We start from the raw sequence: 21538 nt of genomic DNA, 5'->3' as shown, positions 1-21538 counted from the left end.
GTTGGGTGGTTTCTTCAACTTTGCAGAGTCATTAAGTGGCAGAGCAGGACTCATATCTAGTTAGTGAGTTCAGAGAGTGGGCATTGGAGCCAAACTGCCTGGTTTTGAACACTGGCTCTGCCACTTGCCCATTGGGTGACGTTAGGCAAGCTACTTAAATTATCTACGTCTCCACTTTCTAATCCACAGAACAGATAAAATATTAGTATCTGTCTCATGAAGTGATTGTGAGGATTAAAGTCAATATAATACAAAGCACTTCATAGTGTTGCCTCATAGTAGGTATTAATGTTAGCTATTATTAGTCCAGTCCCAAGTCTATACCAATTCTCACCACTTAAACCTACCCTTGCAGGGCTGGTCTTGCCAAGAAATACAAATTCCACACTTGATCTTAGCCAAAAGGCCGAGAAGCGATAAGAAATACATATTCCAAATAACCATCTGTGCAGAGGGCTAAAGTCCATGGCCCCAAACCCTTCATAAGAGAGAGTAGGGACAGACAGGGGAGAGCTATAAACAGAGCCTTCCTCCTCTCTTACCCTCAGATCCCAAAATAACACTTGTCTGCACCCATCCTGCCCAGCTGGCAGAGTGCAGGCTGAGTAAGTGCCATTTAAAGATAACCTGGCCCTACCATCTGCCCCACTGGCTGCGCTGGACTCTTGAGGCCAGACTCTGGCTGCTTCAGACTGCTGCTGCTCCCACAGCCACCCAGGGGATGCCTGAGTAGGGAGTTTCTCACAGATGTACCAAGACTGCCTGGCTACACCCTATTCTCTCCTGAGCTCCCCAGACTAGCAGAAGCCTGGCGTTCTGGGAGAGGCAATCCTACAAAGACATTGGTAGAAATCCCTCTGGAGAAGAGTGCTCCATCTTACTGGCGTCTGGGCAGCAGTGAGGCCAATACCCAATGTCCTTCACTCATCTTCCACCCACCAAGAAGACAAACACAGGAGACATGGTCTTTCATTTATGAAAAGAAAGATTAAAGCTATGCACTAGGAAAATGTTCTGATTTAGGAGAGATATTTGTTTATTCTGGGGCAATGGCAGCCAGAAGACCTGGGTTTCTTCAGTCCCCAATGAAGCTATAAGACCTTGGCCAAATTCCTGCTGTGCTCCGGGGCCTTGCTTTCCCCTGTTGCTTAACTGCAAGGAGAATCAGTGTTTTCAAGGCTCCCCAAAGGGTGTAGCAGATTAAATCAGACAGAAGAAAGAACCCGGGGTCCTATGGAAGGAAGGAATATATAATTACCTGTATGCAGAGTTTGGGTTGCCAGAGACTGGGCAGAAAAAAAAAAGAGGGCTTCCCAAAGGAAAGCATTCTCTGGAAACATTCACCCTTTCCTCTGGTCAGAAAGAGACAGGAGTTAGGAAAGGAAGGGAGTTTCCCTTATCTTGGAATGGCTCAGCTCAAACTACCGGCCAAAGTGGGGCAAGAACCTCCATGGTCAGATAGGAGAGTAGAGCAGGAGCCTTATGGGGCCCACAGCCTGAGAAGGTAAGGAGGGCCTCAGGAATGCCCACACCTGTGTCAGCCTGCTCTAATAGAAAGAAGTCTAATCATCTCCCAACCCACAATTGAAAGCTTTCCTGGAGCTGGGGAGGCTGAGGCAGGAGTGTCCATTGAGCTCAGGAGTTCAAGATCAGCCTGAGCAAGAGCGAGACCCTATCTCTACTAAAAATAGAAAAATTAGCTGAGCACTGTGCTGGGTGCCTGTAGTCCCAGTTACTTGGGAAGCTAAAGCAGGTGAAACACTTGAACCCAGAAGTTTGAGGTTGGTGTGAGCTTGGCTATTGCCTGGGTAACAGAGTGAGACTCTGTCTCAAAAACAAAGAAAAGTGGCTTGGCACCTGTAGCTCAGTGGCTATTGTGCCAACCACATACACCAGAGCTGGTGAGTTCGAATCCAGCCTGGGTCTGCCAAAAAACAATGGCAACTACAACAAAAAAATAGCCAGGTGTTGTGGCGGGCATTACTGTAGTTCTAGCTACTTGGGAGGCTGAGGCAAGAGAATCTCTTAAGCCCAAGAGTTTGATGTTGCTGTGAGCTGTGACGTCATAGCACTCTACCCAGGGCAACACTTGAGATTCTGTCTTAAAAAAAAAAAACAAAGAAAAGAAAATCACTGATGATGTTGGTTAGAGCTAAGTCTTATTGTGAGCTGGAAGTATGAATCACAAGTTATAAGCTTTGAAAAGGACTAATTGGAGGAAAAAGGAAAAAAATCAAGAAAGTAAAGAAAGCTGAGTTTCAGGAGGTATGGGCTTTTTTTTTTTTTTTTTTTTTGCAGTTTTTGGCCGGGGCTGGGTTTGAACCCACCACCTCTAGTATATGGGGCCGGCGCCCTACTTCTTTGAGCCACAGGCGCCACCCTGGGCTTTTTTTTTTTTTTTTAAATAGTAAAGATCTGGAATTTCATTTTCCTAGAGACAAGAAGCTGGTGAGAAGGGAGAAGCTAAAGACAGTGAAAAGAAGGAATAATGGAGAGACAGATCAGATGGGGCACGGGTACACATGAGAGTCCGGCTTGGGCAGGGGAGACAGCCCTTCCTCTAAGGGTCAACCAACAATGACTGGGCATCTATGTCTAGGACTGGTGACAACAGTGAACACACCACATGGTCCCTGTAGTCATGAAACTTGTAGTGTAGTAAAGAGGAGACGGATGGCAATGGGCACACTTGTGTAGGTGGTAGCAGATCGAGAGGTGTCTCTCCTTGTCCCTCTGCTGCTACATTTATGATGGTGTCCTGTGGTGACATAGTCTTGCCAGCCCCTCAGCGAAAACCTTATCTCCTTATGACAGCTCTCCTGGGTGTGCCAGCACCGCATGAGGGCCCAGGATGGGACAACTCCTCTTTTGGCTGCCCTTCCCTAACCCGTTTAGATTCTACTGGGCCTTCCACAACCAACCCTGGTTCCCTCACCCCAAAATACCAAAAACACCTCACTGTCTGCACCATCTGGTATTAGGGATGGGGTCCAAGCCTGCTTTGGAAGAGTTGGGTCCCACTGTTGCCTCTACCACTTACTGGCTGTATTACCTCAAGCAAGTCTTTTAACTTCTGTGAGTCTTAGTTTCTCTATTTACAAAATGGGATTGACACTACCAACCTCTCTTAGCTCATGGAGTTGTGGAAAAATTCCAGTGAGGTAGATATCCAATTGCAGAAGTGCTTTGTAAAAGGCACTTTTACAAATAACGGGATATTTTCCCCAGCTTGATTTGCAGTTCCTGGGGCATAGTCACTGACCATCAGTATAAATCATTAAAAGAACTGATTAACTCTCCCCACCCTAATAACCTGGTCTCCACCTGTAATTAACTATTGCCTTCTGTATACCCTTCTGGCTAATGCAGAAAAGGTTTATGAAGAAAAGGTTTTCACTGTGAAGAGTGTCTAACTGGATGGGCCCCAGATGGCCCCAGAGGCCTCCCATCTCTGCTGGTGAGGCCATGGGCTGGTGCATGTCAGCTCTGTCCACTTGGAGGGGGAAGGGGCCATCTTGGAAGCCAGTGCAGCTGGCAGGGTCCAGGCCTGTGGACAAAGCCGCTCTGAACTGCCTCTCAATGGGTGCCTGTGTTCTGAGAATGGGGGCGGGGCAACCCCTTGCCTCTTTCCCTCTCCACCCCCCTCAGGATGTCCCAGGCTCGACACTAGGGCAGAGGAGGTTCCGCAAAGGGGACGGTCCGGCCCTGCCCCTCCAGGGTTGGCCCATGTGTCTGGGCATTTGGAGGTGGCACCAGGATCAGGGCTTCTGGGATCCGGCACACTGATTGGGCCCGGGTCGGGGGCGGGCCCAGGGTAGAGCCAGGTCTCCCTGGCCGCAGTGCCCAGCTGCCTGCGGTGCCCACGGTGGCTCGGAAGGGGGGAGCCACCGTGGAGTCGGGGACAGGTGGAGCAGGACAGTATTCTGATGGGTGAGGGGCACCCAGCTCCAAAGCCGGCGCCGGGTGGGCGTCATTGGTGGGTGGGCCCCTGGGCGGTGCGCGGAGAGGCGCGGGCAGGGTTTTCGCGGGTGGGACGCTTAGTCCCGCCCCCAGAGGAGGCGGGAGAGGTGCCAGAGCTCACGCCGGCCGGCTTGGTCTTGCGGTCCCTTCCCCAAGCGGCCGCTCTGGCCGAGACCAACCCCCGCTATGCCACCTGCGGGGCTCCGCGAGACCGCACCGCTGGCAGCGATCGTTCTGTTGGTGCTGGGGGCTCCTTTGGGTAAGGGGATGGGGAGTGAGGCGGCAGGGGTGAGGTAAGATGGGGGCGGAGAAAGGGGAGGACCGACCCCAGGGGCCCAGGCGTCTGGCTCCCGCATACCCTCCGGCTGTCGCTTGCGCCCTTGTTGTTGGGAGTCGCACAGAGGGGCGGAGGGAGAGTAGGGCGGGTGGGCCTTGGGGAGCTGACCCCGAGGCTCGTGGTCAGCTCCAGGAAGAGGCCTCTCGGCTCAGGGACTGAGACTTTAAGGGTGGAGACAAGGGGAGCCCTCGTTTCTGAAAACAAGCGGGATGGAGACCACCGGGGAGTGGGGCTAAGGGTGACCAGAGATGAACTGGCCTGGTGGCCACTGGGCGCTCCACCCCTGCCCACAGCGCTGGCGGGCGAAGATTGCCTGTGGTACCTGGACCGGAATGGCTCCTGGCATCCGGGGTTTAACTGCGAGTTCTTCACCTTCTGCTGCGGGACCTGCTACCAGCGGTACTGCTGCAGGGACCTGACCCTGCTCATCACCGAGAGGCAGCAGAAGCACTGCCTGGCCTTCAGGTGGGCTCCTGCCTGCTCCCCGCACCCCCCTTCACCCCTCCTCTCCAGAGGCCTCCCCTTCCTCCCTCCCCACCTCCTGTCTCTTCTCCATGGCCAACCTCCACATTCTTAGCTGAATGGAGTCACTCCACCTTGGTGACAGAGCTAGGTGGTTAGTGCTTGGGAGGTCCAGAAAAGGCGTGTTAGCTACCTTTGCAGGTTTGTGCTGGGCTCAGTGTTCCCATGTTCTTTCTGGAGCCCTCCCTTGGTCACATCAGGTCCTGGGGAGGGAGAGTTCAAGGCTAACACCCAAACTGCAGTGTGGCTTTGTGGAAGAAGCTCTGGCACCAAGGCAGGAGACTCGGGTTTGACACTCATGCCCACTTCTTACTAGCTGTGTGATCTTGGGGATGACACTTGCCCACGATGGATCATTGTTTCCTCTTCTTAAAATGAGCAGGTTGCCAAAATTAGTGACTTTCAAACTTTTTTTTTTTCTGAAGGGGATCACTAATACACAAAAGTGGAAGAAAGGTTGGGGAAAATGGCTCTAGATTATTTCTAAGACTCCTTTCACTGTTAACATATTGTAAGTCTTTTTTTTTTTTTTTTGTAGAGACAGAGTCTCACTTTATGGCCCTCTGTAGAGTGCCGTGGCCTCACACAGCTCACAGCAACCTCCAACTCATGGGCTTAAGCGATTCTCTTGCCTCAGCCTCCCAAGTAGCTGGGACTACAGGCGCCCGCCACAACGCCCGGCTATTTTTTGGTTTTTTTGCAGTTTGGCCGGGCCGGGTTTGAACCCGCCACCCTCGGTATATGGGGCCGGCGCCTTACCGACTGAGCCACAGGCGCCGCCCAACATATTGTAAGTCTTAACAATTCAGTTGAAGTGTAAAAGCAATGGAGGGGGCATTATGAATCCTGGCCTACCTCACACTGGCCAATCAGGCAGCATAGCCTCTGGGATTTGGAAGTCTGTTAAGATCTCCTTCACAGGAAGAGAGCAGAGCCCCACAAGGAACCCCAAATCTCAGCATGCTATGGCCCCCATGCTGGTCCAGAGTTGGAGCCAGCATAATGAGGACCCTCTATGAGTGCTGAAAGGTAAGGGGACCTGTTCTTTGTCTAAAGTCCTAAGACCATAGCAGGCATCGCCTCAGCTGTGATCCTCTTTGTTGCTGTGGTTGCCACCACCATCTGCTGCTTCCTCTGTTCCTGTTGCTACCTGTACCGCCGGCGCCAACAGCTCCAGAGTCCATTTGAAGGTACATGTGGTATTGGGCAAGATGGGCCTGAGATGAACTAGGCTGAGCCCCACGATGGGCACCAGAGAGTTCAAAAACTGATGTATTCTAGAGTAGTGTATGCTTCTGTCCTCATGAAAACCCAGAAAAAATGCTTGTAAGCCCGTGAATATTAGAAAATGCCTGGAGTATATGAAAATATCAGGCTACGTGTACATATATGTTCATGCACATGAATATTTGGATACTGAGGAGCGCAGTCTGTCACTAGTGTCGAGGGTACAGTAGGTATATGCAGGCACATGACTCCTAGTAAGTACACAGGTGATGTCTATAGTGGTGAACGTTAATCGGGTGTGCTCCAGCCTACAGATGTGTGCCTAAGTATTGGCACATGGCTGTATATACGCCCAAACCTGATAGGGATGGGATGGCAACATCACATGGAAGATTAGTGTGGGAGAGAAGAGCTTGGTGAGGACCCCCTTGGTGGCAGCTATGCTAGATTACCAGCCCTGGGACTCTCCTCTCTTTTCCCAAATGGGATAGTCTGTGGGCTGTGCTCCCTGACTCATGAGGTCTCTGAAACCTGCTGAGTGGAGCAACTTGCTAAACTCAGATTGACCAGCTGGGCCATGTGCACACTCCCTGCTCACCTTGGCCAAGCAGTCTAGGAGGCAAAGGTTAGGGCCAGCCCCAGGGTGTTTGCCTTCGTTTCCTGGGCAGGAAGAGGTTTCTAAGGGAGGTGGATCTCTAAATGCTGATCTTTATCCCCCTCCTAGGCCAGGAGATTCCAATGACAGGCATCCCAGTACAGCCAGTATACCCATACCCCCAGGACCCCAAAGCTGGCCCTGCACCCCCACAGCCTGGCTTCATGTACCCACCTAGTGGCCCTGCTCCACACTACCCACTGTACCCAGCTGGGCCCCCGATCTACAATCCTGCAGGTAAGTGAGCAGTCTGGGGCCCCTTGCTGCTGCCTGCCTGCACTCCTTGCTCTAGACCTCCCCTGTGCCTCTCAGATTCCTTCTCCCAGACTTCTTCTTCTTCTAGCTGGAAACCTCCAGGCCAGCTCCATGGGTCCCAAATACCCTGGGGATGGAGGTTTACTTCATGTCCTCTTATGCTACCACTGACTCTCATCCTGTCTCGTTGGCTTTCAGCTCCTCCTCCCTACATGCCACCTCAGCCCTCTCACCCAGGAGCCTGAGGAACCAGCCACGTCTCCGCTGCCCCTTCAGTGATGCCAACCTTGGGAGATGCCTTCATTCCTTTACCTGCATCTGGTCCTGGGGGTGGGCAGGGGCCCTCTAGTCAGCAGGCTCCAGACCAAGTCAAGGCCTGGGCCCTTCTAGGACAGAGCCCAGGGAAGTGGAACAAGAGCCAAGCTGGAACTAGGCCATGAATGAGGGGTTGGGAGGAGAGTTTGGGTTGAGGGGCTATTTTTACTGAGGACAAGGGAGGGAGATGATAGCCTGGGTTACAGCCCCTGCTTTCAAATAGTCCTTCGGCTCCCAGGATCTCAGCCCAGAAGGCCTGGCCCTCCCATTTGCCCATTCTGGGCTGTGGTGGGGGCAGGGAGGAGGCTTCATCAGCAGCTGGCAGTCGCCCTCCTCTCTGGCTGCCCACTAGCCAGGATTCTGGCCTGCAGGATTAAAGTTGTAAAGATGTAACTCATGTCAGTTGTGTCATTGGACCCATCCACAGCTTCCAGTAGCACTGCCTTTAGCTGGCCCAGACTGCTGCCCACTCCATGTTCCAAAAAGCAAGGAGAGCCAGCACCAGTGTTGAAGCACATCACCACCCTCGCCCCATCCATAGGCAGAATGAGGTTGGTTCCAAAAGCCAGTGAGGTGGATTGTGCCACAGCTCCAAAGAGAGTGATCATTTGCATTAGAGATTCTTTGCTAGGGGTCATGTCTCTATGACATCTGAGGCTCCACTAACTGTGCAAAAGCAACTTTCCCATTCAAGGGTCCTTAGATTCAAATTCGGGTCCCAACACTGTCTAACCTTAGTCATGTCTCCAAAGATCTGCAAGCCTCAGTGTCCTCATCTGTTGAATGAGGATAATAATGCATGGCTAACATGAGGGTAGAATATCATGTATATGAAACTATTAGTTCTGCTGTTCCTGATTACAGGTTCTAGTACTAAGACCTAAGTGGAGAGACTGGGCCACCCAAGAGACTGGTACAAGGTGCTCTGTCAGTTGCTTGGATCATCAGTCCCAGACCCATCCCCCCACTGAGCCAGGCAAAAATGGATATGACATCTCTTCCCCTTCTCCTACAAATACTGCTTGGAGGGGGCAGTTGATAACCCTACCCCTGGAGCTGCCTTACTGTCTTCCTTTTCCTAGATTTCTGGAGTCAGAATCCTTGTGCTCTCAGGACTTGTATGGTGATCCAGGAAAAGAAATTCTATGGTTTTAAATTCAAGTGGAAAAAGCCCCACTATTCAAAGTGGCAAAGCCCCACTATTCAAGAGTCTTCTTTTGCCAAGCCCCTTCTCCCAGCATCCCCCAATCCAGCCCCTCTTCTTTCCCCTTCCTGGGACACTCCTACCTCAGTGCAGACTCAGGCCTAGCTCTTGGTCCCTGCTCCTCCAGCTTCTTTCTCAGGCCTCTGGACTCCTGCAGCCTAGCTGGGTTCAGCTATGGCCATTTTGCTGACCATGCCCCTAGGGCCCTCTGCCACCCATGTAATCCATGGAATTATCTCTTGTCACACAGCCTGGAAGGCTGGAGCTCCTGGGCTAGAGCTTTGTGGTCAGGGTCAGAATCTCCCTTGGGCAAAATTCTGCCCCCAAATTCACATTTCCCTCTCTCAGTGAAATCTGCCGGGCGCCCACAAGTCTGCCCCTGGATCTGACCCATACAAGAGGGATGGCTGCTGCTGCTGGGGACAGGACTGGGGCCACAATAGCAGATCTGCTTTGTTTTGAGGGTGGAGACAAGAAGTGGGAACTGAGGCACCTGGAGTGTCCTGGCTTCACATTTTAGGAGGGAGGGTCTCTGAGGTTTGGAGTTCAGTCTCTTCTCTCTCTTAATGCTGGGAGATAGAGGAGAGTTGCCAGTTAAGATTGCTGTATTTCCCTGAGAAATGATGTGTAAATGTATGCAAAGCCATGCCAGTCAGAATTAATTATCCTTGAATCAACGACCTGGGGCCAGTGAAAAATTGCTTTGTAATCTAGGGTAGGGACCAGGTTTACATCAGCCTTAGCTGACAGTGGAAGGGCGAAGTTGCCCTATTTCTAGTTAATTAACTTTGCAAAGCACTGAATTCTAAAAAAAAGGGGGGGAGGACCGTGACAAGTGGGACTTTCACATGCTTTAAGCAGAGAAGAGGCCTGTCTCACATACTCAGGAGTTTTCTCAAAGCACAACACCCTCCTCTGACCCCTCTTTGCTGGCTCATCTTCAGGGAAACCAGGGGAGCCTAGCAGGGGAGTGCAAGTGCATGTGTTTCTCCCTTGTTCCTTGTTCCACGCCTAACAGCCCTGAAGACCAATCAGGCACTCTTTGAGGGCAGGCAGGGATGGGTGGGAGGCATGGTGGCCCTCAGGAATTGAGGGATCTTGATAGTATAAATAAGGTTCTGCATTTTTATACAGAAATCTTGCTAGGTATGTGTGTGTGTGGGGGGGGGGAGTAGAGCTCAAAGGATGGAAGGGGTCAGGTGCAGGGAGAGAGAGCTGGGGCAGGGATACAAGGAATTACAACGGGGATGGGGAGAAAGAAGAAAGGGGAGACACCCTGGGGTGGGGGGCAGGAGGAAAGTAGGAGGGAAGCACCTGGGAAAGCAGACCCTTCTGTAAAGAAGGAAGGGGTGAGATAAAGAAGGAGGGCCAGAGGGCTGGAAGAGGGAACAGAGAGACGGGGAGAAGGTACACAGGCCACCTGCAGGGAGAGCGAGATGAGCAGAAGGTGCCGAGGTGGGGGTGGGGGACTGAAGGGGGCTGCACTCTTTGGGGCACTCCCTGGCCCAGCAACCTCAGAGGTCAGCCTGAGCATGCAAGTTGGGGAGGAGGCAGTGCTTGACCCTGCAGACCTGGGGGTCCAGAAGCATGCTCAAAGGTGACCCTTGGCCAGATCTCCTATTTCTTTCTTTCTCTTTTTTTTTTTGAGACAGCCTCAAGCTGTTTGCCCTGGGTCATGGCATCACAGCTCACAACAACCTCCAACTCCTGGGCTCAAGCAATTCCACTGCCTCCGCCTCCCCAGTAGCTGGGACTACAGGAGCCTGCCACAATGCCCGGCTATTTTTTGTCTGCAGTCATTGTTTGGCAGTCAGGCTGGATTCGAACCCACTAGCTCAGGTCTATGTGGCTGGCGCCTTAGCTGCTTCAGCCACAGTCGCAGAGCCTAGAGCCTGGATCCCGTATTTCTTAAGTCGCATAACAATGGGTGGTGAGGGACACACGAAAACAAACTTCCTTGACCCCATCCCCATTTGGTATGCTACTTTGAGTGGCTGAGATCTGGACTCACAGCGCCCTGGGCCTGGAGCCCCTTGCTCCCCACAGGTCTTCCTTCTGCAACAGCAAGTGCGACAAGTGCCTCCGGAGCCCCTGGGGCCCACCATTCTGCTCAAAGCAGCACCAGGTCTCCCTGGGCACCAAGGGACGGTAGAGGAGAAGGAACTTCTACTGGGGTAGGGCCAAGAGGCCAGGAATACCCTCGCCCCCTCCCCAACAGCAGGAGAGCAGGAGGTGAGCGGGGCGGGAGATGAGAAATGCAATCCCTGGGGAAGTGATGGTGAGCTGTGGGTGAGGAGGGAAGGTCAGTGGGGCTGCAGGCAAGGACTGCGGGGTCAGACCGTTTCTGTGCCCATGTCTGTAGAATGAACCTGGAGGTAGAGACCGGGGGCTCGAGTCCAGACTCATCAACTTGGATAAGTTAATTTGTTTTCACCGACCCTTACTTTCTTCCCTGTAAAATACGTGTGTTGGGCTCAGCGCCTGTAGCTCAAGCTGATAGGGCGCCAGCCACATTCACCAGAGCTGACGGGTTCGAATCCAGTCCGGGCCTGCCAAACGACAATGACAACTACAACCAAAAAATAGCCGGGCGTTGTGGCGGACGCCTGTAGTCCCAGCTACTTGGGAGGCTGAAGCAAGAGAATCGCTTAAACCCAAGAGATGGCGCTTGCTGTGAGCTGTGACGCCACGGCACCCTATCCAGGGTGACAGCTTGAGACTCTGTCTCAAAAAATAAAGATAAAAATACGTGTGTTGGAGGATAGATCCTTTCCGGTATATCCCCCAGTTCAGGGATTTTAGGACGAGAAGGCAGTCACGTGACTGCCAGCGCGGGTGGGGCAGGAGGGCGGCGGCAGGTGCATGGCCCGGCAGAAACGGCCGCGGCCAGTTTGGGTCCATTTTCTGCAGCTCGGCAGGTCGCTGAGCACATCGTTCGCAGCATTCCTATCGCTCTTCTCTGGTCCTTCAAGGCTGAGGGGCGGTGTTTCCTCCCTAGATAGCCCCGTGGGCTGGGGCCGGCGCTCAGATCCATCTGCCCATCTTCTCCTGCTCACCCGCGCCGCCACCTTACCCAGGCCGCAGCGCAGCCCGCGGAGCAGCGGAGAACCTGCATCGCGGTCTGCCCCCCAGGTGGCGCTGCGCTCCCGCGTCAGGCTCAAGTGAGCCAGAGGAATGATGACATCATCCTGAATTGGGCTGTATCCTCCAGCAGCGCCGAACGCGCGCTCCAAGACAGTAGACGGAGATCCCCCCACCCCGGCTAAAATCGTTGCTTTAAGTTTGGTAGAAAGGACTTCCTAAGGTGACAGGTTCTGCAGTAGTCTTAAGTTTGTTTTCAAGGTTAGGCTTCCAGTGCCTCCCTGGGGCATCATCACCAGTATCATTTCAGTAAGGAGAGTTGGGGGAGCGATTATCAGAAGCAGTTCTATGGGCTAAAGACCTGAGCTCTGCCTTTTATCAGCTGCGTGACCATGGATGTGTTAGTTAACCTGACTGGGCCAAACTCTATCTGCAAAATGGAAAGAATATTGGTATTCACCTCACAGAGTCGAAGGATCAGCTGAAGTAACCTAAGGCATCTAGCTAGTACCCACCACCCAACAGGCACAGTGAGAATGGGACCTCTAGCTGGGCTTAGTTCCAGCCGACACCGTCTGAGGTCCAGGAGCAAGCAAGTGCCTGTTTTCTCTCTCCCAGGCCCCATTATTGCTTAGGGTATTAGGGTGACAGGCAATGGGTGGAGGTAAAGGTGGGTAGTCTACCTGGGAGCTGAATTCTTGCCCCAGGACTGGCCTGCCCTCTGATTTTGACCAGACCTAGCACAGAGATTCTGCTTCCTATAAGGGGGCACCCGACCTCTACCACAAAGATGGTGACTGCTATATTTCCTGCTCTTGAGGCAAAACCTGGAGGCAGAAAAACCCACAAGTGATCCAGACCCAAGGTGGCAGTTTCATGGCAGTTTCTGCCCATGCCCCACACAGAGTGCCACTGGCCCAGCAGCTTTGCCCCATGGGCTCCTCAGTGGCCTAAATCCTGGCCCTGGAGGGCAGTGGGGCTGGGTGATATATGATCCCTGTGGGACATCTTTCCTGGATCATAGGCCTTTTGCAGCTTGTTCAGTGGGTGCCAGTACCTGCAAGCCAGTAGAAGTCAGAAAGATGCCTTTGTGTACACCTGATGGTGTGTATGGGCAGCACTGTCAGGCTAGAAGGGCAGCCTGCACCTGGGCGGGGAAGTGGAATTGGTGAGTGTGGGGGGGAGGTGACTGGGGATGTTTAGGCACCTCTGGGCCCTAAGGCACACTGGTATGGGTGCTGCTCCCCAAATAGTCACTCCACTTCTCTGCCTGCTCCCTTCCTGGGCCTGTGACTGCTGTGAGGAGCTGGCCCCAAGCCCACAGTTAGGAAGAGTCATGGAATGAACATCTCCTGAACATGCCTAATATAGCCATCTCACGGCCCTGTGCTCCACTCTACCCCATCACCCCTGAGAGCAGCTCTGACTACTCCAGGCAGCAGGACTGGTTCAGGAGCAGACCTGGTAAAGGCCTGGCCTCTGGGCCTCCCTAGCCTCCCAGACTTCGGCAGCCAGATTAGTGGGGCATCTTCCACTCAGAGTTCAGGCTTTCGCATGCTATACTCTCTGTGGATATGAATTTATTTCGTGGTCAGCTTGGATGGCATGACAGGGAACCTGAGCTTCTAGAGTCCTCCTGGGAGCCTAGGGTAAGGATCAGGACCTTCTTGGTACAGTAGGGAGGTGGAGCACAGCCATTCACAGCTAAAGGTTTATATATATTATCAAAATCTTATGGAAAAACAGATACACAGCTATTTATAAAACAGCAGGTGGGTGTGAGGAAAATGTCTGCTTTGGCATCAAACCTTCAGGTCCAGCTGCTGTCTGTCCCTCTCCTCCTGTCTGTAGCCAACTCCCCACCAGGCACTGTCCATCCAGGCCAGCTGCCCCTGCCATGTCTGATTAGGGAAGGATTTGGGGTGTCCTCAGCCCCTCCCTGCTCTCCCCTAGGCCCCCATGCCCTCTTCATCCTTCTGCCCATGCTCCACACAGAGTGCCACTGGCCCAGCAGCTTTGCCCTATGGGCTCCTCAGTGGCCTGAATCCTGGCCCTGGAGGGCAGTGGGGCTGGGGTGCAATATGGTCCCTGTGGGACATCTTTCCTGGATCATAGGCCTTTTGCAGCTTGCCAGCTACATGGGCCCTGAACAGTGCCATCTTCTCAGCAATGTGCTAAAAGGGCTCTTCTTGTCCAGAAACCTCAGCTCCAGGTATAAATGACATTTTTGTAGAGCCTCAGAGACAAGAAAAGGAAAGTGAGAAGAGAGAAGGCATCCTTCCTTGAGCGTGGCCCAGGCCTCAGGCTCTTCCATGGCAGAATAGAGACATCCACAGCAGGTCAGCCAGGGGCGGGGTGGGTGGGTCTGTGCAGCTCTCGAAGGTAAGGCCTGGGCAGCCATGGCATTGGCAGACAGTGCCTGGCAGCCTGGGCCTACTGAAGCAGTTTGGGCACTTCCACCTGTAGGGCCAAAGCAGAGACAGGTTAGAGAAAGGAGGTTGGCCAGGGGCCTCTGGAATTCACCCCACCTGCCCCCCTTCTGGGAAGGACACCACACCAACCACCTCAATACATTGTATGTGGAATGAATAAGTGAGGTGTGGACACAAAAGGAGCATTTTTCCTTTTCTGTAAAAACTGGATGTCATCAAATGACCACTGGAACTACAATTGAGGTTGTCCTTTATCTCATGGTGTATAGTCCCAAATGGTGTTGTGGGGGTAGAGTATTCCATCAGATGAGCAAATATCATAGACTCTGCCACCCAGGCAGGAATTCCAGGGAGGCAGGGCTTTTAGAAATAGGGTGTCTAGGATAGCTCATGTGTCCATGGCGCTGCATAGTGAAAAGTAGCCTCTCCTGAGGGGTGACTCTCTCAAAGACCTTTCAGATAGTCTGATCTATAAGACTTGGTTGGTTCTAAGAGGGATCAAGTAAAACAAATAGCATTTGTAGAAACTGTTTCTCCATCTCAGGAAAAAATAGGTTTAAAGGCAGAATGGAGGGCGGCGCCTGTGGCTCAGTCAGTAGGGCACCGGCCCCATATACTGAGGGTCGCGGGTTCAAGCCCGGCCCCGGCCAAACTGCAACCAAAAAATAGCCGGGCGTTGTGGTGGGCGCCTGTAGTCCCAGCTGCTCGGGAGGCTGAGGCAAGAGAATCGCTTAAGCCCAGGAGTTGGAGGTTGCTGTGAGCTGTGTGAGGCCATGGCACTCTACCGAGGGCCATAAAGTGAGACTCTGTCTCTACAAAAAAAAAAAAAAAAAAAGGCAGAATGGAGGAGTCAGAAGTATGACGTGAGAGGCTACAGGAAGATCCTAAAGGCAGCTGGAGCCTCACCCCTACAGATGTGGCCTCCCTGAAGGCAGGAGGTTGGATGAGGTGACCTGAAGTCCCCTATGGCCCCTGAGAGTCTGTATATGGCCTGCAGCCTGATATGAGTGCCCTGCATGTTTACCCTTTGCAGACCTGCCCTTTGCCCCCGGCTCCCTGCCCAGCCCCTCCCCTATTTGCTCCTGCCCACTGCTACTTAACTTCTTGAGCTGCTTGAGGTTGCTGGAGCGGATGGCGGCCAGTAGCTGGTCACGAGAATTCTTCTCCTGGGCAGGGAGGGCTTTGTCTCCCATCTTCCTCTGGGTAGCTGGTGACAGTGAGTTCTTCAGGTTCTCCATGATAAGGGGCGGAGCCAAAGGTGGGGGTGGCGGGGGTGGGGCAGCAGGCATACCCCCTTTCTTGGGCGAGTTCTTTGGAGAGGGCTTTGGAGATGGTTGGGGTGAAGGTTTGGGGGAGCCCTTGCCCAGGACCCCAACCTTGGGCACTGCCAGCAGGTCCTTCTTTTCCCCGCTGGCTTCCTGTGCTTGCCTCTGCTCCTGCAGCCGCTTCTGTCGCTGCTTGTCCATATTGCGGCTGAGCAGGTTGGTGACCGTCATTCGGGGCCCGGCCAGTTCAAAATGGTAGCCCAGCTTGAGCAGGGTGGTGTTCTCCTTGAGCAGCTTGGCGATCTCCATCTCCGTCTTGCCACCGCAAATGTGTCGCTGGTTGTGGAAGCGGAGCTCCGTCAGCGTGTTGTTCTGGAGGAGGGCCCGGAAGATGGCCAGGATGCCTTTGCCTGTGATGTGGTTGGAGTCCAGGTTGAGGCTGGTGATGGTCTTGTTGGCCTTGAGCATGATGGCGATGGCAAAGGCCACGTGGTCATCAGCTCGCGTGTTGGCCAAGGCAAACACCTTGACCACAGTATTGAACTCCAGAGCCTCAGCAAACCGGACCAAGATCTCATTTGTGATACAGTCTGAGTTGTTGACATTCACCTCAGTCATCTCGGGGTCGTTGTTCTTCACTCTCTCCAGGGGCTCATCAAATATGCTGGGAGCTGCTTCCTCCTCCACCTTGGCAGGTCCTTCAGAGGGCGTGGGGGGGCCACTAGGGGCTGCTTTTTCTGGTGTCTTGGTCTTGCTCTCGTCCTTGGCTTCCTTTTCCTTTAGGGACTCAGCCTTCTTGACTTTTTCGTCCTCCTTTTTTGGGTCTGTGTTCCCAGCTTCTCTCTTCACCTTGTCGTCCTTCCTCTTCCTGTCGGTGTTCCCGCTTGCTCTTTTCATCGTCTCATCCTCTTTTCTCATGTCCGTGTTCCTTCTATCCCCCTTTACCTTCTCGCCATCCTCTTTCTTGCCCACCTCTTTCATCTCGTCTCTCTTTTTATCCTTGTCTCTGCTCAAACCCATGTTCCTGTCGCTTGCTTTCTTCTCCTCCTCCTTCCTGGTGGCCGCGGTCTGCTCTTCCCCCCTCCCATCCTTCCCTGCCTCCTTCTTATCCACTGCAGCCCTCACCCGGCCCTTGTCGATGCCCCTGATGGTCTTCTCCTCCTTGGACTTCTCGCCACCTCTGCCATCAGCTTCATCTCTGTCTCTGGAGAAGCTTTTCTTCAAACCACCCCTCTTTGGCTCCTTCCCCAGGTCTGAGTCCCGTCTGGGGCCCAGGGATTTTTTGCTGGCATCTTTGCCCCTTTCCTCTCCATTCTTGGCATCTGTCTTGGTCTCTGCTTGCTTGCTTTCCTAAGAATTCAGAAAAGAAAAATAAACATGCAGTGCTGGCTACAGAGGGAGAGGAATGAGTATGGGGAAGAGTGGGGGGGGGGCGCTTATATAACTGCCCTTCAGCCCCTGAAGGACAGTTAGTGTTTGGGAGAATGGGGTGGATGTCTCCACTGGGGACTATAGAAGAGGGCTCAAGTTCAAGCCACAGAGAATGGGCTGACAATAGGACTCAAGGCCTCAGGGTCATGAGACTCCAAAGTGAACACCTGCAGAGGCCATTCAGTGTCTTTCCCAGAACATTCTGTTTTTTTTTTTTTTTTTTTTTTGTTGTTGTTGTTTGTTTGTTTGTTTTTTGAGAGTTTCATTCTGTCACTGTGGGTAGAGTGCCAGTGTCATCATAGCTCATAGCAATCTTAAACTCCTGGGTTCCAGCGATCCTCTTGCCTTAGCCTCCCAAGTAGCTGGGACTATAGGTGCCCACCACAACATCTGACTATTTTTTCTATTTTTAGTAGAAAGGGGTCTTGCTCTTGCTCAGACTGGTCTTGAACTCCTGAGCTCAGGTGATTCACCTGCTTTAGTTGCCCAAAGTGCTAGGATTACAGGTGTGAGCCACCATGTCTGGCCTCCCAGAACCTTCTTAGACTGAGAATTGTCCTTTTCTGTCATGAGTAAGACTTAGAAGTAGTCCTTCCAAGCAGTGCCCTGTCAAACCATATTGGAATCTGAGGCAAAAGGAAAAATCACTAACACTGATCTTGTTTTTATTTAAAGTTTTGCATTTCTGTTCATCATGGGTTTTTTACATGAATATTTAAAAAAAATACATTAAAATATCAGTCACTTTGCTGAGTTTTTTTGGTTTGTTGTTTTGAGACAGAGTTTCACTTTGTCTCCCTGGGTAGAGTGTCAAGGCATCAAGCTCACAGCAACCTCAAGCTCCTGGGCTCAAATGATTCACTTGTCTCAGCCTCCTGAGTAGCTGGGACTACAGGCACTTGCCACAATGCCTGGCTATTTTTTAGAGATGGGGTCTCACTCTTGCTCAGGTTGGTGAGGTAAGGCAGTCCACCTACCTCAGCCTCCCAGAAAGCTAGGATTACAGTTATAAGCCACCATGCCTGGCATCACTGAGTTTTTTTGGCACTCGTTTGCATTCTGTGCCCAAGATGAGTGTCTCACATCCTGCACTGTAGCCTCAGCTCTGCTTTTTAAGGGTTAAGAAAGTGGTTCTCAGTTTGGTGCCCGTAGCACAGTGGTTACAGCACTGGCCACATACACCTAGGCTGGCGGGTTCCAACCTGGCCCAGGACCGGCTAAACGACAGTGACAACTGCAATAAAAAATAGCTGGGCATTGTGGCAGGCACCAGCAGTCCCAGCTACTTGGGAAGCTGAGTCAAGAGAATCACTTAAGCCCAAGAGTATGAGGTTGCTGTGAGCTATGACGCCATGGCTATCTACCCAGGGCGACATAGTGAGACTCTGTCTCAAAAAGAAAAGAAAAAAAAGTGGTTCTCAGGAATTTTGCAAACCAGTACATTTGCAAAGAAAAAAAAAGCTGGAGATATTAACATAGGATTGCTAATATTTTGTTTTTACCAATTAAGGATATTTATAAATTCTATCAATCATCATCATCTCATTGAATTAAGAAGAAGCTACTTACAAATTTAGACAGAATAGAAGATATACCTTAACATCAAATATGTATGTCTTTTTAAAATATTCACAGTATTGTTCTTATTTTTAGTAAAAACTTGGCTAATGACAAGTACCTCTCTGTGAGGAGCCCTGGAATCTTCCAAATCAGTTGGTCCTGGGAGGATTCTGCCAGATTCAGGATCTCAGACTCTGTGACTCCATTCTGAACACCCAGATACTGAGAAGTTGGTGAGGGAGGCCATAGGACAGGGTCAGCTGAGCTGCTGTAGGAGCTTGAATTTTATTTTATTTTATTAATTAATTAATTTATTTATTTATTGAGACAGAGTTTCACTGTGTTGCCCTTGGTAGAGTGCTGTAGCATCACAGCTCACAGCAACCTCAAACTCTTGGGCTTAAGCAATTCTCTTGCCTCAGCCTCCCAAGTAGCTGGGACTACAGGCGCCCACCACAATGCCCGACTATTTTTTGGTTGAAGTTGTCATTGTTGTTTGGCAGGCCTGGGCTGGATTCGAACCTGCCAGCTCTGGTGTATGTGGCTGGTGCCCTAGCCACTGAGCTATAGGTGCTGAGCCTGTTTTATTTTAATTGATTATTATTATTATTGTTATTGAGATGGAGTCTCACTTCGTCACCCTTAGTAGAGTCCTGTGGTGTCTTAGCTCACAGCAACCCCAAACTCTTGGGCTCGAGTGATTCTCTTGCCTCAGCCTCCCAAGTAGTTGAGACTACAGGCACCCACCACAACACCTGACTATTTTTTAGAGATGGGGTTTTGCTCTTGCTCAGGCTGGTCTTGAACCTGTGAACTCAGGCAATCCACCTGCCTTGGCCTCCTAAGTGCTGGAATTAATTTATTTTTTTGACACAGACTCTCACTTGGTCATCCTGGAGAGAGTGCTATGGCATGATTGCTCACAGCAACCTCAAACTCTTGGACCTGAGCAACCCTCTTGCCTTAGCCTCCCAAGTAGCTGGGATTACAGGTGCCTGCTACAACACCTGGCTAGTTTTTTTATTTGTAGGAGAAACAGGTGTGTTTTTTTTGTTGTTTTGTTTTTGAGACAGAGCCTCAAGCTGTTGCCCTGAGTAGAGTGCTGTGGCATCACTGCTCATAGCAACCTCAAACTCCTGGCCTTAAGCAATTCTCTTGCCTCAGCCTCCCAAGTAGCTGGGAGTATAGGCACCCACCACAACGCCCAGCTAATTTTTTGGTTGTAGTTGTCATTGTTGTTTGGCAGGCCCCAGGTTGGATTCAAACCTGCCAGCTCTGGTGTATGTGGCGGGTGCCTTAGCCGCTTGAGCTACAGGTGCCGAGCCGAGAAACGGGGTCTTGCTCTTGCTCAGGCTAGTCTTGAACTCCTGAGCTCAAGCAGTCTACCTGCCTTGGTCTCCCAGAATGCTAGGTTTACAGGTGTGAGCCACTGCACCTGGCTTGGGGCTTGAGTTTTATACAAATCCACCCTGTGGAGATCCACAGAGCCCTATTTCTTCCTCCATGAAGCTGTATCAAGTCTTAGTTCTTCTCGTCCCCATAGAGGAGCAGAGGAAGCAGCAAGATTGCCTGAGATTAGATTTAACTGTCCAGTGGTGACGGAGACCCCAGAACAATTGGGACTTAAAGGGATGCTGTGATGTCCTTCCCTAAAGGTTTTTCAAGAGGAAAATTATGGTCTGAATACTGGTAGGGTTTTCTGTCTTTCAACAGTACCCAGCTGAGGGGTAGGAAGAGGGGAAGGAAGGAAAAGCAAATTCCTCCATACTGTCTGACATGGCCTCCAGAGGGAATGGAGGTAGATGTTGGTCCTATGGAAACGGTTTGTACCTGTACTACAAACACATGCCATTGGGGACCAGCCCCTGGGTTTATTTAGTAGCAAAAGTCCTTGGCTCCTCTGCTAGAATCACAATAAGCAGCCAAGAGGCACAGGGCCTGGTGAGGCAGGACCTTGGAATGTGTCTGTCCTAGCCTCCTGCCCCAAAGGCCCAGGGGTCAATTGCACTGCAGGACTCCCTGGAGCAGTGGTGAGGGAGCAAGAGGCAGAGCGCTCCCTAACACTTATTCTGGCTCCCAGGGAACTGGCTTTGACCCTTTAGATCACCGTGGAGCAGAAGTGATGTTCGCTTTACTGGACCTTGATTTGAAAGAGAGAGGAAGAAAAGAGTGTGTATATAGAACATAAATAAGGAAACCCAGTGGGTCAGCTTTTTTAAGGAAGCTCTTATAATGATCTGCCCTCGGTCCTCCAGGGACATCCCTCTCCTCCTCTGTAATCCCATCAAGTTAAGAGTAGTTTCAGTACAGATTACATCTACTTGGGAGCTTGGAGGTGAAGATCTGGATGGAATAGCCTCTCCAACCCTGAGGCCTAGAATTCAGGCCCCCAGGGCAAAGACTTCTGCCCTCCCCTCTTCCTTCCCTTCCCAAAATGTGCAGTCTTGGAGATTTCTCAGAGCCCACAGTTACTGCCCAGCTGCCCTTTGCCGAGTTCCCATGCTGCCCACTGGCTTCACTTACAGGGAAATTGGGAATCCAGAGAGATGACAACTTAACCAACTTCACGCAGCAAGTTTCAGACTGATTATCTCGCTAGCTACCACCAAATCAGGGTAATCATCTCTGACCTTCCCCACGAAGGGCCAGAGCAACCCATCTCTGCCTGCCCAGCATCCCTCAGCTGCCTGAGTACTCTGCTGCCCACAGAACCCAGCCCACCATTCTCCTCCTCTTGCCCAGCCCCCTTCAGACCCAGGGCTTCAATTCAGAACCTTCGATCCAGGATTCAGTTCCCAACATGTTAGCCCACTCCCTTCCCTGACACCGCATATCCCCTTCGTCCTCATCAAGGACTGCTCCCCACTCCCTCCCAGGTACTCCCCTACACTGGGGGCCTAGTTGGTGAGGATCTGCCAAGTGTCTGTTCTTGAGGAGGTGTGCCAACCCTTTAAAAAGAACCTAATGAAAAACAGGCGGGGTGGGGGGAAGGGAAAGGGCTGATTAATCATCAGTTTCCTCCAAATAGCCAGGAATGAGTGGGGCTGGGGCTGGTTGTAGCTCGTGAAGCCCAAAGAGCTCAGACGTTGCCTTAAAAGGAGAAGGAGCCCAGAGTCCTCCCAGGGCTGTGGGATTTCTGTTGAGCTGAGAGCTCCGCACAGCGCAGAGCTGTTTCCTTCGTGCTTATCTGAAAGGGGGACCAGGACAACTTCTTCTCACTTCTAGGACTGGTGGTACATCCTGGTGACTTCCAGGGGTTATGATTATATATATATATTTTTTTTTTATTTCTTT

The 21538-nt window shown here is 51.8% G+C and overlaps 2 protein-coding genes across 4 annotated transcripts in view; one reads left to right on the top strand and one right to left on the bottom strand.

The window, feature by feature from the left end:
- Nucleotides 1–3757: 3757 nt before the first annotated feature.
- Nucleotides 3758–7659, top strand: SHISA4 (shisa family member 4). 3 transcript variants are annotated; one of them, XM_053604496.1, is made up of 6 exons: nt 3758–3963; nt 4117–4219; nt 4591–4762; nt 5876–6009; nt 6771–6938; nt 7155–7659. In XM_053604496.1, the coding sequence occupies exons 2-6, from the start codon at nt 4147–4149 to the stop codon at nt 7199–7201; spliced, it is 594 nt and encodes a 197-aa protein (XP_053460471.1). In that variant the 5' UTR covers nt 3758–3963; nt 4117–4146; the 3' UTR covers nt 7202–7659. The 3 variants fall into 3 exon arrangements, with proteins under 3 accessions (XP_053460471.1, XP_053460470.1, XP_053460469.1); XM_053604495.1 differs by having other exon boundaries at nt 3758–3976; XM_053604494.1 differs by having other exon boundaries at nt 3761–3930.
- A 3614-nt stretch (nt 7660–11273) lies between these two features.
- Nucleotides 11274–21538, bottom strand: part of LMOD1 (leiomodin 1) — a 47202-nt gene continuing 36937 nt past the window's right edge. Inside the window, exons 2-4 of the mRNA XM_053606065.1 lie at nt 15013–16603; nt 12614–12703; nt 11274–11749 (exon numbers count right to left, since the gene is read on the bottom strand). Of these exons, the coding sequence (XP_053462040.1) occupies nt 11274–11749; nt 12614–12703; nt 15013–16603 (2157 nt within the window). The remainder of the gene's footprint in view (nt 11750–12613; nt 12704–15012; nt 16604–21538) is intronic.

Source organism: Nycticebus coucang, chromosome 10 (assembly GCF_027406575.1).
Source record: "Nycticebus coucang isolate mNycCou1 chromosome 10, mNycCou1.pri, whole genome shotgun sequence".
NCBI classification, from domain to species: Eukaryota; Metazoa; Chordata; class Mammalia; order Primates; family Lorisidae; genus Nycticebus; species Nycticebus coucang.
This window is presented reverse-complemented; position numbering and strand designations above follow the sequence as displayed.

Excerpts from the sequence above, each read along its gene's own strand:
- SHISA4 (XM_053604496.1), top strand. The coding sequence starts at position 4,147 with ATGCCACCTGCGGGGCTCCGCGAGACCGCACCGCTGGCAGCGATCGTT. Across the intron at positions 6,010-6,770 it reads GCTCCAGAGTCCATTTGAAG|GCCAGGAGATTCCAATGACA; the intron begins GTACATGTGGTA and ends TCCCCCTCCTAG. Across the intron at positions 6,939-7,154 it reads CCCGATCTACAATCCTGCAG|CTCCTCCTCCCTACATGCCA; the intron begins GTAAGTGAGCAG and ends GTTGGCTTTCAG.